The sequence below is a fragment of the Solanum dulcamara genome, chromosome 4, assembly GCF_947179165.1.
Source record: "Solanum dulcamara chromosome 4, daSolDulc1.2, whole genome shotgun sequence".
Lineage (NCBI taxonomy): Eukaryota > Viridiplantae > Streptophyta > Magnoliopsida > Solanales > Solanaceae > Solanum > Solanum dulcamara.
In genome coordinates this window covers 77,448,177-77,466,294 of record NC_077240.1, presented here as the reverse complement: position 1 = coordinate 77,466,294, position 18,118 = coordinate 77,448,177, and the positions used below count along the sequence as shown (strand labels likewise).

Below are 18,118 nucleotides of genomic sequence, written 5' to 3'. Positions count from 1 at the left end.
ACCCTAGGCGTGGTCGGTACTCAGAAACCATCTTTGGCCTCTGAGAGAACCACTTGATTTCATCACTCATTAGTTCATCAGCGGAATACTTAAGTGAAAATAAGTATACTTATGTGGGGGCGCCATCAACATCAAAGGAAAGAAATAATCCTTAGAAGAAGTAGTTTCAAAGGAAAACTACTCCGATTACATCATTAAACTCTATCTATGAAGCCTATAACACTATCAGATGGTGCCAATGACATGTCCATGTCTACCTCAAAAGAAACATCAAACTCAACAATAATAAACGGATAAGGAGTTCCTCCTAATACAAGAAGGGCTCACCAAATAGATGGAAAGAAATGATCTTCAACGATGCGCCTGTTTAGAATCTCTAACACCTGTATCTGCATTATAAAATGATGCAGGTCGAATAAAGTCAGTACATAAAATGTACGAGTATGTAAAATGGCAGGAAAGTAAGGACAAATATCAAGAAACTCCTCTCAGGAAGACTCGGCTCAGAACTCAACATTATCTCAACATCAATATATAATGCAAGTTTAAAAATAATAATAATAATAATAATAATAATACTTTATCAGCTTTCTTATGGATTTTAATAAATATATTTTTTAGTGAGATGTTGATCTATAATTAAATTCAATTTCACTCACAAAAACTTCAACACGCGACTTCCCAAACTAGGATATTTTGAGTTCTAAATGGCCTTATTCTTCTAGTTACATATAGAGTTCCATGTTTCAAGGTCTGACAGTTCAGGATTACTATTTCATGTATAAAACCTTATTTTATTTCTTTGAGAAGATTCGAATAACACTTAACAAATAATAATTTATGAATTGATCTTTCTTTTTTCAAAAAACAATCTCTTCTCCTGCATCTCTCAATTCCTTTCCATTTTTATCTATTCTCTTCTGGTGCTACATCGACATCTAATAGCATGTGATTAGGAACATTGTTCATGATCACCCATGAAAAAAATTTATAGCAAAAGATGATAACATGACTCACCTTTTTCTCAGCAGCTTCTCTAACTTTGCCCCAAAACGGACCTGTAACATTAGACTCGATACAGTTACTAAATCTTTAACAAAATATCAAGAATTCACCATCAAGGCAAGCTCAATATATATTTAAGAATTCACACTGATCTACCAAAATTTAGACTAAAACCTTAAGTGCCATTGATTTGTAACAAGGATCAAAATAAATAGGGCGTCAAAGAAAAATTTCTAAGAAGAAAAGATGTAGGTATGTTACTTCAGAAAACTTTTCTCCATAAACAGATACCCAGTAAATGATAAAAATTTGGTTAATCAATACTACTTTGGGGTGGCTATATAAATCTTCTATGTATGTTCCGCTCTATTCAGGTCCATTTATTCTGTTATAAAGTAATCTATCATTTAAATTATGTATTATACATATCTTACACTTATTCTTTATTTTAAACTTTCCACTGATTGATTGATATTGAATGGATGTGTGATTGGACCAAGTGGTTTGCTTGGGGACCAGAAATGGTCTTCGAGTGTCGGTCACGTCTAGGGTACCCTCCCGGGGTGTGACATTAACAAACCCAGGCATAAGGTAGATTGATGCTGTAAAACTATTGTTGTGGAAAGATCCTTTGTCACCTCGTTTTCATGCTTGTTACCGCTCTTTCTTATATGGCCTTTCTATATTTATATTAACTCTTTTCTTTACAAGAACTCTATAGAACATTTTTATTAGCACTCTATAATCTAAATTTCTTTATGTCAATGAATTTTATGTGGAGATCCTTTTTCTCTCCCCATAAATTTTCATCAATTTTCTAAAGAGTAATATAATCTTTGCTGAAGATCTACCAGGGATAACTTCAAACTGATTCTCCATCTCCTGTATCATGTCGCTAAATCTTAACTCTATCACTTAATCCCAATGTTTCTTCTTTGACTCGTATGCTTTATTCCACACTAATTTTTGAAACTATGAATATCTCCTTCATTCTCATAGATTGGAACCAAGGAACTCCTTTTTTAACTTGTTTTATATCTTTTAACACCTTAAGGCCGGTCATTTGGTTTGAATACGAGTTTCTTTGCAAGCTTTAGTTATTCAATATTCATTCTTAAAATAAAAATTTCATCTTCTTTACCTTAAATATTTTTATGTGCATTTTCATGATGTCCGTATGTATTTAAAAATAAAACTTTCTTCTTAATTAATTTTAAAATAAAATTTTTATTTTAAGTTTGTTAAAGTAAAAAAGGATTTATGAGAAATCAAAATATAAATAAATATAATAATTAGTCAAATAAATTTATAAATAAAAATTATATTATATAGTTTAATTTTTTAATAGGAAGAATTATCATAAAAATTAAGTAGTGAATGTTGTTATATATGGTATTAAAAATAATATAAATACATATGAATTAATGTGAAAAGTGAGGTATAAAAAATATTTAAATGGATATATTTGTCATTTACCTATTTTATTCCGGGATTAGTATACCATCCAAGAGGAGGGACAACTTAATCCAGTAAAAAGGGCAGTCCGCTGCACTAAAACTCCCATTATGCACAGGGTCCGAAGAAGGGCCTAACCACAAGGGTCTATTGTATGCAGTCTTACTGTCACGCTCCGAGAGGGTACCCTAGACATGACCGGCACTTGAAGACCATTGCTGGTCCCCAAGCGAACCACTTGGTCCAATCACATATCCATTCAATATCAATCAATCAGCAGAAAGTTTAAAATAAAGAAATAATTTAGTGGGCAACTCAAATTATCAATCTAACTCAAAGAATAAAGGTCATGGGCCAACAAATCGAACTCCAATTTATGTCGTTAAAACATAGTTTGACAAGAATAATTCAAGGAAAGAAAATACTCAATCGACCCATCACTATCTAGTCTATGAAGTCTCTATCACTACTATCTAATTGGTGTCAATGACATGTTCATGGCTACCTCAAATCAAAATGAAAAGGGCTAACTCAACACAAGAATAACATAAACAGTGTCCTCCGAATGTAGGGAAGGACCCACCAATATGTTGAGTGTGTGTAGATCCTCAATGGTACTCCTATTGACGATCTCTTAAATTTGTCTCTGCATCATGAAACGATGCAGGTCCAAATGGACGTCAATACATGAAATGTACGAGTATGTAATATGGCTGAATGAAACATACCTCAAAGAAGAATAACGTTGGTTCAAATATCTCAAATCAAAAAGATAAGAGAGACTCAATCAAAGTGTCATAAATCTAAAGTAAGAATACATTTTTAGACAAAGACCAATCATATACCATACAATCCAATCCCATCATGTACAATACATTTCAATCAAATCATTTACAATTCGATCCCATCCAATCACATACCACTCTATTCAACCCAATCACACATCATTCTATTCAATCCAATCCAATCGTACACTATCCGACCACATATCATTTAATCCAATCAATCACATATCACCTAATCCAATCCAATCATGCACAATCAACTCCACCATAAAGTCAAAGGACTCAGCTCAATAGATATGCAAATTAAATTATGCAATGTTTTACAATTCAACCCAATCATTTATAATCACAACCAAACCACTCATATCAAGCACAATCCATTCAATTGGGAATTTTTCTAACCGACAACTATCACCATATGAGCGAGTGATAGTATAACAAGTCAATGTTGTTGCCACGTCCGTTCATACCTTGCCAGGGTAAGAACGAATCAACAATCATGGATCCATAACCAATCAAGTCCTATAATGTAAGGACAGTAATTTTTTAGGAAACATCTGACTTTAACGGTTCAATCCTCTCCTACATTTGGCGACGTAGTTTATTGGTTCGAGTATGGACTATACTCTTACCCAATTCGGTGCTCGATACCCCTCCCAAGACTCAATAGGCTCACATCTATCAAATGAGTAAAATACTCAAAATACTTATTTAGTCTCATTGGACTCTTTCCAAAACTCAATCAAATCTGGCCTCATTGGACCTTCTTTCAAATCGACTCATCTCAAATCATCAAACTCTTCTCTTTAAATTTGATACCATCTCAACTCAATGAATGCAGAAAATATTAGATGCATTTAAAATATAATTTCAACTCCTCCACTCAAACTCAAAATAAATATTTTTATGTAAAAATACTCAACTCATTTATACTCAAAATACTCATGTTCAAAGTGATAATTAAGAGACTTTTCAAACTCAAATCTTTCTTAAACTCTTTTTAAATCAAGGATGAAAATAATCATTCTTTGAACTCAAAATAGTTTATGCAAAAATGTTCACAAATCATTTATTTAAAACTCCTTCTCAAAATATCATTTATTTTCAAAATGCTCATAAGACTCCAATCAAATCAATTCATGCAAATCACATATCACATAATCACATTAGACTCCAATCCACTTCACCTCAAGCATCATCATCAACATACCTCTTCATCAATCATTCTACATATGTTTAAAGATAACCATCACTCACATCATCATCAAACATCACCATTTACATCATCATCAAACGTCATTATTCACATCATTATCAACATCATCATTCACATCATTATCAAAGATCATCATTCACATCATTATCAAACATCTTGCTCCAAAATTCTTATTTAATTCTATATTCCATTTATAGAAACAAAAGGACATTCTAACTCTACCAAGGTTTTGTTTCCTTTTTATGCCTTTTACATTCATAACTACCCCAATTCATTCTTTTTGACCCAACCAATGCATACAAAAAATCATCAATCTCAACCTCAAGACAATTATGACAAAAGAAATCTCGTCTTGGGTTCATGTAAATGAATACATGAATCCATACTCACAACAAAACTCAATTCAAGAACACTATCAATACATATAAATTCATATACAAAGATTCATTTGTAATCAATAATATGAAAGATAACTTTTCAAGAATTTAAGTCATGAAAATCACCAATCAATTACTAGTATATAAAAATATTCTAGAGGTTAGGAAAATTTCAAGAAAACCTTCATAGAAGGTCCAAGTCTTTCACCATCTTCATTCGACACATCTATGGGGCATATGGAAGAACTCAATCCATATTTTAGGTTAGTCTTACATACCTTAGAGTAGATTTTGAAAAAACCTTGTTGTTGGGTCTTCAATGTGAAGCTTGAATCCTTGAGCTTTTGAGGGCAAATCTTGTTGGAGATGTTTGGAAGAGAAAAGGGGATGAAGATTAGGGTTTTTGGGAGGTGAGAAGGCTGAAAAATGATCCCAAAACATTCCAAGTTAGGATATATATGTTTAGGAAAAATGTCCAGGTTGCCCCTCTTCAAAATCTGAAAAATTGGGCGAAAATCTTGTTGGCGCTATAGTGGCGCGATGCGCCACTACAGCGCTAAGGGACAAACTACTGAGGCTATTTTTTGGCGCTATAGTGGCGTCGGGTGCCACTGAAGCGCCAAGCCTAAATTTTCTGCAGTTAGAGTCCAGGCCTGAAATTCCTGCAGTACTAGTCTGTAGTAAAAGGATCATAACTTTTGACTCCAAACCCAAAAATTACAATATTGGTGGCGTTGGAAAGAAGATTCAAATACCTTTAATTTGGTGGGTTGTGGGCCACCTAGTTTGTTATATTCAAAGAGATATGGTCATTTGAAGTTCACCCTTATACTAACTCATCTGAAAACTTAATCGATAGAAATTCTTTGGACTCGACTTGGTGTTAGAGATTCCTTATGACCCCTAAAGCATATCTAATACACTTCAAATACTTAGGAATTAATCCTAACTCATATATAAAATTACAAGTCCTTCGGTTCGAATCTACACACACGTGAAGAAATGTTCGAGTCTTTGCGAAAACAATTCTGGGTGTTACACTTACCTTGCATTTCTGCCAGAGGCTGTTTCCAAGGCTTAAACCCGTGACCTCTTGGTCACGTGGCAGCAACTTTACCAGTTACTCCAAGGCTCCCCTTCTAACTTATTCTGGTAATATTTAATAATCCTGGGATAATTTATCCCGAACTTGCCAACCAAACACCAACTTAAGTGCCACTATAATTTAATTCTGGGATTATTTGGTATTATCCTTCACACCAAACGGCCCCTAATAGTATAACACTAAGTAACTTTCTTGCAAGTTGTGTAACAAATAATTTATGGTGATCTCTGGTCATTTTCCAAATAAAAACAACTGATAGAGTCCATACCACCACGATGCATTGCTTGAATTCCAGTCTCTGATAGGTTGATGTTTTTGATGTGTCTAAATCAATCTGTGAGATAAGCACAAGTTAGTGTAACACCCCTCAATATTTTTCCAAAGATTCGGACCCTTCTTGTGTTCGGGAGGGGTCGAACCCGAGTATCTTAAAGTATATTCGTGAGTTAAGATGAGTCTCTGAGGGACTGAGCAGTGTTAGAGGTGATGTGGGGTCACCAAGGACCCCTAGGATCGAGCTAAGTCCAAAAGATCCGTCGTGGCTAAGTTTAGGATAAGTTTGTATAAGGGTCGACTTTTAACGACCCTATCTTTTAAAGGTCGTCCAGTCTTCTTTCCAACGCCACCAAGAACGTAAATTTTGGAGTTCGGAGTTAAAAGATATGACGATCCTAAGATGAACTAGCGCGGCAGGAATTTTATTTTTGGCCTGGGTTGCAACTGCTGGGGAAAACGGCCTTGGCATTATAAGGGCGCGACGTGCCACTATCGCACCAGAAACATGCCTCAATAGTTTGGTCCTTGGCGCGACGCGCCACTAAAAGTTGTGCAGGGTTTTTAAGGCCAAATTTCTACAACCGAGAAAATATGGCCTTGGCGCTGTAAGGGCGCGATGCACCACTATTGCGCTAGAAACACGACTCAGTAGTTTGGTCTCTGGCGCGGCGCGCCACTACGAGGTGTGCAGGTTTTAGGCGTATTCAGCCTGGCGCTGCAATGGCGCGATGCGCCACTATCGCGTCAGGTGCATTTTTAGCCTATTTTCAGAACTTTTTGAGAAGGGTAATTTGGGAACTTACCCAAATTATATATATGTTACCCTTGGTCTTTTGGGAACCCATTCTTGCAGCCTCACTCTCTCTCTAAAAAGCCCTAGGAGCTTCTCTCTCTCTTCTTCTTCTTCTTCTCAATTTCCAACAAAAAGAGTCCAAGAGCTTCAAGATTTGAGTCCTCCATTGAAGACCCAACCACAAGGTTTTCTTCAAGTCTTCACTAAGGTATGTAAGGCTATCTAAAACATGGGCTAAGTCCACCCATGTGCCCTACTCTTGCTTTGAGATTAGATATCTATGAAAAATGTAGTTTCTTGGTATAATTCATATTTGAATGAGTTTTGTCCCCTATTTATTTAATGTCATATGTGTTGATGTTGTTGAGATAAGAAACTCCTAAAACCTTCATGTTAGTTTGAGTTGATGGAGATGACTTGTTATTATGTTTTGTTGATTTCTTTAGCCAAGTGATTATGTTGCTTAAGTCATTTTTCCTTAAATGTGTTATTCTACATAAATTGTTGAGCTAAAGTCATAGAGTTGTGATGAGTGTTGAGGAGATATCATAAATGCTTACCTAAATGAGGCTTGATTGAGTTAATTGGAGGATAGAATTGACGAGTAGACAAGGTCCTAAATGAGACTTGCCATTATGACTTAAATTGAGTTAAGAATAAGGATAGAGTTGATGAGTGGGAAATGTTCCACATGAAACTAGCCGTGAGGGCTTATTTGAGATGATTGGAGGGAGTCTTATGAGCATAGAGTCATAGGAGGAGTATCGAGCACCAAAGCTGTCACGATCCAAGCCTAGGGCCTAGACGTGACATGGCGAATGAGGAACCCGAAAGTACCTCAAACAAGCCTCTTAGCATTTTTTTAGCCTTTCATAGGTAATGATGATAAATAAACAAGCGAAAATCATAATAAATCTTCAACTTACATATGTCCAACAATACCTCTAACTATTAGATTTAACGGGGCTAAGACAAGTCTCTAGCTCACCCTCAATCATAATAGAAGAAATTCCATAATAAAATATCTTAACATATCATAAACTAGAAAGATAAAGGAGTATTGTTCCCGGAACATGGCAACTCACCAAAAGTAGTCTTCAATGGAATATCAACTAGCCACGTGGAGGAGAATGAGGAGGAGCACTGATCCCTACATGGTGATATCATGTAGGCAAAAGAGTATGCATTAGTACTTTGAATGTACTAAGTATGTAAGGATGCATGAACATTGAGGAAACATTAAAACATTTATGTAATATGGAACATAATTTAATATATGCATAATAAATCATATATATATATATATATATCCTTTAAAACATTCATTTTGTGGGAAATTAACCATAACCGACATTTAAGACCATGCGAGCTATTACATGGAATCCAACATAACCCCCTACGTTGGCCGGGGAGACTACTTGCCGGGTAGAACTCCGTCAACTTCATTCATTTCTTTAACTTTAACTTTAAGGGCTATTTATGGATCCATTAGCCTAAGCCTACAAGGGCTCCTATGTTGGCACATAGTTAATGAGACAAGGGGTTGCTACTAGGATTCCTTTACCAAATCCCACCTCAATGACCCATTCGGTGCTAAGTCAATCCCACGGAATAGTTTAATACTTCAAAATAGTCATAACATATAGCTTGAGAATTCAAAACATCATATTCGGTAGAATAGCTCATTAAAACATTTGATAATTCAAATATGCAAGAATTGTCCTTATTGCATAAAGAATTCATTATTCATATCATTTCATCATTCTTTCATTTCATAAGACTCTCTTTTTGATCATAGACATTTCTTTCATAAACATTTATTTGGAGTCAAAGCTTTCAAGTCAAACTTTATTAAAAACATAGTAAAACTAGGTGGGTTCAAATCACTTCAACTTGTAAATATGTATGTAAATAAATATACATAAATATTTTGAAATCCATTAATTAAAAATCATGCTTTAAACAACCCACCATGAATTTCAAGAACCTTTAAATAGATAAATAAAAGAATTACTTGTAAACCATCAATTCATACATATGAAATTATGTTGCATCAAAATAGAGCAATAATCATTAGTTTAATCATGATTCATACTATTAAGTAAAATTAAGAATTAACATAAGAAAATATTATTTGAAATCAAAATATTTAATTGAAAGAGTTTTTGGACTACATGGGTGGAAGAACCCATGGATAAATACCCACATAACTTAGAGTAGAGCTTAGAGAAAATAAATATAATTTATCATATAATCAAAATAATTTAGACATGAGAGTGGAAGGAATACTCTCATTGAAGCCTTACATACCTGGAAACCGAAGCTTTAGTTGGTACCGGAAGACTTAATGACCACTCTTGAGTCCTAGCTTTTCTCCTTGCCGGAACGTTTTGTGTACTACCCAGAATATATGAATTACCGGAATAGTATTTCTTCACTACTAAGAACTAAAACTATATTTGAGAATGTGTAAAGAAGTGTATAAAGAGAAGATTTGCTTGAGAAAGCTTGATGAATAAAATGAGGAAATAAGGTGGGTATTTATAGGTGGGAAAGAGGACCTAACAATAAATAAAATAATTATAAATAAAAATCTGAAAATTTAGTGGAATATATTGATGTCATGGATGATGTTAAATGGAGGACAATTTATGTCATGAGTGATGTCAAATGTATCTAGATCTTTCTATGGTAGGTGAAATGAGTTATTCTTTGACAGAATACTCTTTTTGGGAGCTATGTTTGAATAAGATAAATTCCTTATTAGGATTTGGTGTCTTCATAATAATTGTAGATATGGAAGTCTAGTTTCATATCGTTCAAGAATCAACCAATTTGGATAAACCTACAGTGAGATATGATTTTTCTTCTATAAACACTCATTTCCGTCACAGCATCCTACCTTACAAAGATTAATTTATTTGACCTACTTAACCTCCGAATCTTAAAATATGGTCTTCATAAATGTTGTAGGTAATGATCTTGTGGTTACTCAGAAATTTGAATCACTCAATTTGGATATTCCTATGAAAAGTTATGACCAAAATACAGAGGCTGTATCATGTTTAGGCAAAAATTGAAACATCGTATACAACGTTTTTAGGGGATGTTACAAAAGCGGGTAAGAGTATAGTCCATACTCGAACCCCAGAAACTACGCCGTCAATGTAGGTAGGGATGGAACTATTAAAGTCGGATGCTTCCCATGGGATCGAACAATTAAAGTCGGATGTTTCCCATTTTACTGTCCCGGAATGATAGGACTTGACTAATCGATGGTATCCATGATTAGGGAGGCGTTCATGCCCTGGCAAGGTATGGATAGATGTGGAAACAACGTCTGATTGTTATACTATTACTAGCTCATAGGTGATGGTTGTCGATTAAGAAAAACTCTCATTTAGGCCTTGATAGTGCTCCGAGTCAGTTGAGTTAAGTGGCTTATGAGTTAGTCCTGTCTAAAATATTTTTGTTGGACTTAGGACATTTGAGTGAGTTGTCTTGTATATATGTATGAGTTGAGATCCTGAGTTGATATTGATGTTTTCTTAATGTGGTTTCATTCGGCCATTTTACATACTTGTACATTCCATGTACTGACGCCATTTGGCCTGCATCGTTTCATGATTCAGAGACAGGTACTAGAGATCATCAACCGGTGCTCCATTAAAGATCCATATACACTTCCAGCTAGTTGGTGAGTTCTCCTAGTTCTCGGAGGATATTGAACCTTCTTGTTTAGTTTTATTGTCGTTTCTTTTATTTTGATTGTTGGTAGCCATGTACTTGTCATTGGCACCTTTTAGACTTGGATAGAGGCTTCATAGACTGGAGTGTGGGGAGGTTGAATGGTTAATTCGAGGAGTCTTATTATATTTGTTGTTGAGTTGATGAATGCTTGGCCTTCGGCCCTCATATTGCGAATAGTATTTCATTAATTGAGTTTCTGCTAGGAGAATGTGATTGAATGAATATGTGACTGGACCAGGTGGTTCGCTCGGAGGTCAGAAATGGCATTCGGGTGCCGGTTACGTCTAGGGTACCCTCCCGGGGCGTGACAAATATGGTATCAGAGCACAGAGTTCAAGTGTCCTACTGAGTCTATAAAGCCGTGTCTAGTAGAGTCATGCTTATGGGTGTGTTGTGCACCACACTTATAAGCAGGAGGCTTTAGGAAATTAGGAATTGTTTCACTTCTTTCATACTCTGAATTCGTGCGATGGAGTTAAACTCTATGAAACTTTCCTTCTAATTCGTGCGTTTATACGTTATAGATAATGCCTCCTAAACGTACCGCTAGCCAAAGAAATATTGATAACGCAGGGATGCCATAGTTAGGGGTACGCCCAGCAAGGTCTAGAGGCCGACCTACGAGATATACGGAGACACCTCAAGTGCCTGCTACTCTGCTTACACCCACGTCAGAGGCAGAATTCCGAGGGGCGATTGCTATGCTCACTCAATTAATGGCTGCCCAGAATAGTAACCAGAGTTCGCCGGCTCTCAGCTCTAGTTCCTAGAAGCCATCTTCTGCCACTAGAATTAGAGACTTTCTGAGGATGAATCCACCGGCATTCACGGGTTCTAAGGTCAATGAAGATCCCTAAAACTTTATTAATGAGATGTGAAAGATTCTGAAAGCTATGCATGCTACGGAAATCGAAAGGGTCGAGTTGGTGTCTTATCAACTCAAAGATGTGGGAAACATTTGGTATAACCAATGGGAATAGGGTAGGGGCGAGGATGCTGAACCTGCTAGATATGATGAATTTGAGGGAGCCTTCCTTGACCACTTCTTTCCCCGAGAATTGAGGAAAGCGAAAGTGGAGAAATTTGTGAATCTGAAATAAGAAGGCATGACCGTTAAGGAGTATAGCCTGAAGTTCATCCAGTTGTCCAGGTATGCTCCAGAAATGATTCCTGATGTGAGGTAAAAGATGAGGAAGTTCGTCTCTGGATTATGGAGGCATGTGAAGAAGGAGTGCAAAGAAGCATTGTTGATCTCGGACATGGATATTTTGAGACTAATGGTGTATGCTCAATAGGTGGAGGATGAGAAAAGAAAATACAAAGAGGATCATCTGAGCAAGAAGGCAAAATCAGCAGGCCCTGAGGGTGAACTGAGGCAAAGCAAAGGCAACAGGTCCTTCTTCCAGAAGAGGCCTCCCAATCATGCCTCATCTACCGCCAGCGCACCTATGCCGTAGAACAGGTATGATCGGTAGGGACAGAGTCATCGAATTTTCAGAACCTAGAGTTCTCAATCCCAAGCCAGTATAAGTCAAGGTGTGAGGTGGAGGCCACCATGCAGTAAGTGTGGTAGGCTCTACTTGGGAGAATGCAGAGCGGGAAGGGTTGGTTGTTATAAATGCGGCCAAATGGGCTATTTTCAGAGGGAATGTCCAACAGGGGGAAATAGAGTCCAACATTCTGCCACCGCACCGCCGGCTAGAGGTAATCAGAGGGGCACTTCTTCAGGCACCAGTGGAGGTACAAACCGCTTATATGCCATGGGTAGTCGCCAAAATCAAGAGGACTCTCCAAACGTCGTGACGGATATGATTCGAGTCTCTTCTCTTGATTGTTATGTTTTGATAGATCCGGGTGCCACTCTATCTTTTGTGACTCCATATTTGGCTAGTAAGTTTAATAAAATTCCCGAATGTCTTCATGAGCCTTTCAGTGTAGCTACTCCTATTGGTGATTCTGTCTTAGCTGAGAGAGTCTATAGAGACTGCACTGTGTCAATTCATCACAGGGATACCTTGGCCGACTTAGTTGAGTTGGACATGGTTGATTTTGATGTGATCCTTGGCATGGACTGGATTTATATCTGCTATGCCTCTATTGATTGTAGAACTCAGGTTTTCAAGTTCAAATTCCTGAACGAAGCTGTCATAGAGTGGAGGGGCAGTTCTGTTATGCCTAAGAGTAAATTTATTTCTTACCTTAGGGACAGGAAGCTAATCTCAAAAGGGTGCATTTATCACCTTGTTCGAGTGAAAGATGACGATATTGAGTCTCCATCCCTAGAGTCAGTTCCAATTGTCAATGAGTTTCCGAATGTCTTTCCTGAAGATCTGCTTGGAGTCCCTCTTGATAGGGAGATCGATTTTGGGATTGATATTCTTCCTGATACCCAACCTATCTCGATCCCTTCCTATAGAATGGCTCCGACTGAGTTGAAGGAGTTGAAGGAGCAGCTAAAAGACTTGTTAGATAAGGGATTCATTAGGCCGAGTGTCTCACCATGGGGTGCTCCAGTCCTATTTATGCGGAACAAGGATGGGTCCCTTAGAATGTGTATCGACTACAGGCAGCTGAATGAGGTCACCGTAAAGAACAAATACCCTCTCCTCAGAATAGATGACTTATTCGATCAACTTCAGGGTGTCACTTGTTTCTCAAAGATAGACTTGAGATCCGGCTACCACCAGTTGAAGGTGAGAGAATGTGATATTCTGAAGACTACTTTCCGGACTCGTTATGGCCACTTTGAATTTTTGGTCATGTCCTTTAGGTTGACTAATGCCCCTGCCACTTTTATGGATCTCATGAACCGAGTGTTTAAACCATATCTTGATATGTTTGTGATTGTATTCATAGATGATATTCTGGTCTACTCCAAGAATGAAAAGGAGCACGCCTATCATCTTAGAGTCATTTTACAAACTTTGAGGGACCAAGTATTGTATGCAAAGTTCTCTAAATATGAATTTTGGCTTGCATCAGTGGCCTTCTTAGGCCACATTGTATCTGGAGATGGTATTCAGGTTGACGCCCAGAAGATTGAGGCTGTGAAGAATTGGCCCAGACCCACATCCCCAATAGAAATAAGGAGCTTTTTGGGTTTGGCTGGCTATTATCGAAGGTTTGTAGAGGGATTCTCATCTATATCATCACCATTGACTAAGCTGACTCAAAAGAAGGCTAAGTTCCAATGGTCCGATGCTTGTGAGGAGAGTTTCTATAAATTGAAGACCAAGCTAACCACTGCTCTTATTCTAACTTTGCCCGATGGAACAGAGGGTTTTGTGATCTATTGTGATGCATCTAGAATTGGTTTGGGTTGTGTGTTTATGCAAAGGGGGAAGGTGATAGTCTATGCTTCAAGACAGCTTAAGATTCATGAGAGGAATTACCCAACTCATGACCTTGAGCTGGCAGTTGTGGTGTTTGCGCTTAAAATCTGGCGCCACTTCCTGTATGGAGTGCATATCGATATGTTTACCGATCACAAGAGCTTGCAATACATCTTTAGCCAGAAGGAACTCAACATGAGGCAAAGGAGATGGCTTGATCTACTCAAGGACTATGATATGAGCATCCTCTACCATCTAGGTAAAGCTAATGTTGTTGCTGATGCTCTTAGCAGGTTGTCTATGGGTAGCACTGCCCACGTGGAGGAAGGAAGGAGAGAATTGGTGAAGGAGGTACATAAATTAGCCCGATTGGGAGTTTATCTGGAAGAGAACAATAAAGGCAGAGTTACTATTCAGGATGGGTCTACGTCCTCACTTGTGGTAGAGGTAAAGGAGAAGCAAGACCAAGATCCCATCCTTCTCCAATTGAAGGGAGTTGTTCATAAACAAGAGGTAATGGTTTTCACCAAAGGGGGAGATGGTGTGTTGAGGTACTGAAGTAGATTGTGTGTACCTGATGTCGATAATGTTCGAGAGAGGATTATGGCCGAAGCGCATAGTTCCAGATACTCCATTCATCCAGGCTCCACGAAAATGTATCATGACTTGAGGGAAATCTATTGGTGGAGTGGGATGAAGAGGGATATATTGGTCCTTACCAGATCTTGAGGCGGATTGGGAGTGTTGCTTATGAGTTGGAGTTGCCTTCAGATCTAGCCTCTATTCATCTGGTATTCCATGTTTCGATGTTGAAAACGTGCTTGGCCGATCCCTCATTGGTAGTCCCCATTGATAGCATTGGGATTAAGGATAGCTTGTCTTATGAAGAGGTTCCGATCCAAATTCTTGATCGCCAAGTTCGCAAACTGAGGAACAAAGAAGTCGCCTCAGTCAAAGTCTTGTGGAGAAACCAATTTGTTGAGGAAGCCATATGGGAAGCGGAGGAAGCCGTGAAATCTAAATATCCACATCTATTCGTGCCTACCGATGAGAATGTTGAAGGTAATGTCCATTTCCTTGATTTGAATTCATTTGTGCGTCTTGAGTCTTGATTGATAATTGATTGAGAATTTGACTAATTGAATGACTGAGTTTTGATTGTGATTTGCACCCCGATTCTATTCTTGATTTCTCGTCATTCGAGGATGAATAATCCTAAGGGGGAGATAATGTAACACCCCTCAAAATTTTTCCAAAGATTCAGACCCTTCTTGTGTTTGGCCTGGGTTGCAACTGCTGGGGAAAAAGGCCTTGGAGCTATAAGGGTGCGATGCGCCACTATCGCGCCAGAAACATGCCTCAGTAGTTTGGTCCTTGGCGCGATGCGCCACTAAAGGTTGTGCAGGGTTTTTCAGGCCAAATATCCAAAACCCAGAAAATATGGCCTTGGCGCTGTAAGGGCACGACGCGCCACTATCGCGCCAGAAACATGACTCAGTAGTTTGGTCTCTGGCGCAGCGCGCCACTACGAGGTGTGCAGGTTTTAGGCGTATTCAGCCTGGTGCTACAATGGCGCGACGTGCCACTATCGCGCCAGGTGCGTTTTTAGCCTATTTTCAAAACTTTTTGAGGAGGGGTAATTTGGGAACTTACCCAAATTATATATACGTTACTCTTGGTCTTTTGGGAACCCATTCTTGCAGCCTCACTCTCTCTCTCTAAAAAGCCCTAGGAGCTTCTCTCTCTCTCTTCTTCTTCTTCTCTATTTCCAACAAAAAGAGTCCAAGAGCTTCAAGATTTGAGTCCTCCATTGAAGACCCAACCACAAGGTTTTCTTCAAGTCTTCACTAAGGTATGTAAGGCTATCCAAAACATGGGCTAAGTCCACCCATGTGCCCTACTCTTGCTTTGAGATTAGATATCTATGAAAAATGTAGTTTCTTGGTATAATTCATGTTTGAATGAGTTTTGTACCCTATTTATTTAATGCCATATGTGTTGATGTTGTTGAGCTAAGAAACTCCTAAAACCTTCATGTTAGTATGAGTTGATGGAGATGACTTGTTATTATGTTTTGTTGATTTCTTTAGCCAAGTGATTATGTTGCTTAAGTCATTTTTCCTTAAATGTGTTATTCTACATAAATTGTTGAGCTAAAGTCATAGATTTATGATGAGTGTTGAGGAGATTTCATAAATGCTTACCTAAATGAGGCTTGATTGAGTTAATTGGAGGATAGAATTGACGAGTAGATAAGGTCCTAAATGAGACTTGCCATTATGACTTAAATTGAGTTAAGAATGAGGATAGAGTTGATGAGTGGGAAATGTTCCACATGAAACTAGCCGTGAGGGCTTGTTTGAGATGATTGGAGGGAGTCTTATGAGCATAGAGTCATGGGAGGAGTATCGAGCACCAAAGCGGGTAAGAGTATAGTCCATACTTGAACCCCAGAAACTACGCCGCCAATGTAGGTAGGGATGGAACCGTTAAAGTTGGATGCTTCCCATAGGATCGAACAATTAAAGTCGGATGTTTCCCATTTTACTGTCCTGAAATGATAGGAATTGACTAATCAATGGTATCCATGATTAGGGAGGCGTTCATGCCCTAGCAAGGTATGGACGGACGTGGAAACAACGTCTGATTGTTGTACTATCACTGGCTCATAGGTGATGGTTGTCGGTTAAGAAAAACTCCCATTTAGTCCTTGATAGTGCTCCGAGTCAGTTGAGTTAAGTGGCTTATGAGTTAGTCCTGTCTAAACTATTCTTGTTGGACTTAGGACATTTGAGTGAGTTGTCATGTATATATGTATGAGTTGAGATCCTGAGTTGATATTGATGTTTTCTTAATGTGGTTTCATCCGGCCATTTTACATACTCGTACATTCCATGTACTGACGCCATTTGGCCTGCATCATTTCATGATTCAGAGACAGGTACTAGAGATCATCAACCGGTGCTCTGTTGAAGATCCACATACACTTCCAGCTAGTTGGTGAGTCCTCCTAGTTCCCGGAGGATATTGAGCCTTCTTGTACAGTTTTATTGTCGTTTCTTTTATTTTGATTGTTTGTAGCCATGTACTTGTCATTGGCACCTTTTAGACTTGGATAGAGGCTTCATAGATTGTAATGTGGGGAGGTTGAATGGTTAATTCGAGGAGTCTTATTATATTTGTTGTTGAGTTGATGAATGCTTGGCCTTCGGCCCTCATATTACGAATAGTATTTCATTAATTTAGTTTCCGCTAAGAGAATGTGATTGAATGAATGTGTGACTGGACCAGGTGGTTTGCTCGGAGGTCAAAAATGGCCTTCGGGTGCCGGTTACGTCTAGGGTACCCTCCCGGGGCGTGACAGTTAGATGAGACTCAAGAGTTAAAGAGGATATCAAAAAGCAAAAAAGAAGAGATTGAAATATAGGAGCTAACACACAACAAGGAGGAGGGGGGAGAACAATTAATGGTACAGGAGTTTATGAGAACAAAAGGTTGTATGGAGCATGACACTGATAGGAAATTTTTTCTTTCTTTTTTTGATAGATGTGGTGTCTGGGACACTTGCGCGCACCTTGAATAATCCCACAAGATACCTATCACCTCCTACCAGAAATTGATATGATATAATTCTGTCCACCAAGACTAGAACAGATGGGAAGAAATCACCTAGTTGGGAACTTAGCTATCTTGAGGGAGAGCTTAATGAAAATATGAAGAAGCTAGAAAGGAACATTGTATGAAATAAAGTGAAGGGTGTTGCTTTCTGAGTTTTTCCGTACTCCTTAAAACAGAGTAAAATACTACATAATGTCATGATAACCTAATAGTTTGATCTCATTTCAATCAAATAAAATATAATGTAAATGTAATGATCTTCTACTTCACAATAGAATACATTAAAATAGTGCAAATTCACTCTTGAACTAATACACACTATGACAATAAGAAAGTGAAATCTGGGAGCTAAAATAGCGAGAAGCACAATCCCATGAGCACAGAAAGTAGTACAGTTGTAGCCAAT

The 18,118-nt window shown here is 38.0% G+C and overlaps 1 protein-coding gene across 1 annotated transcript in view; it reads right to left on the bottom strand.

Moving 5' to 3' along the window:
- LOC129884386 (uncharacterized) overlaps positions 1-18,118 on the bottom strand; it is a 47,077-nt gene that overhangs the window by 20,740 nt on the left and 8,219 nt on the right. Inside the window, exons 5-6 of the mRNA XM_055958694.1 lie at positions 6,212-6,267; positions 1,018-1,058 (exon numbers count right to left, since the gene is read on the bottom strand). Of these exons, the coding sequence (XP_055814669.1) occupies positions 1,018-1,058; positions 6,212-6,267 (97 nt within the window). The remainder of the gene's footprint in view (positions 1-1,017; positions 1,059-6,211; positions 6,268-18,118) is intronic.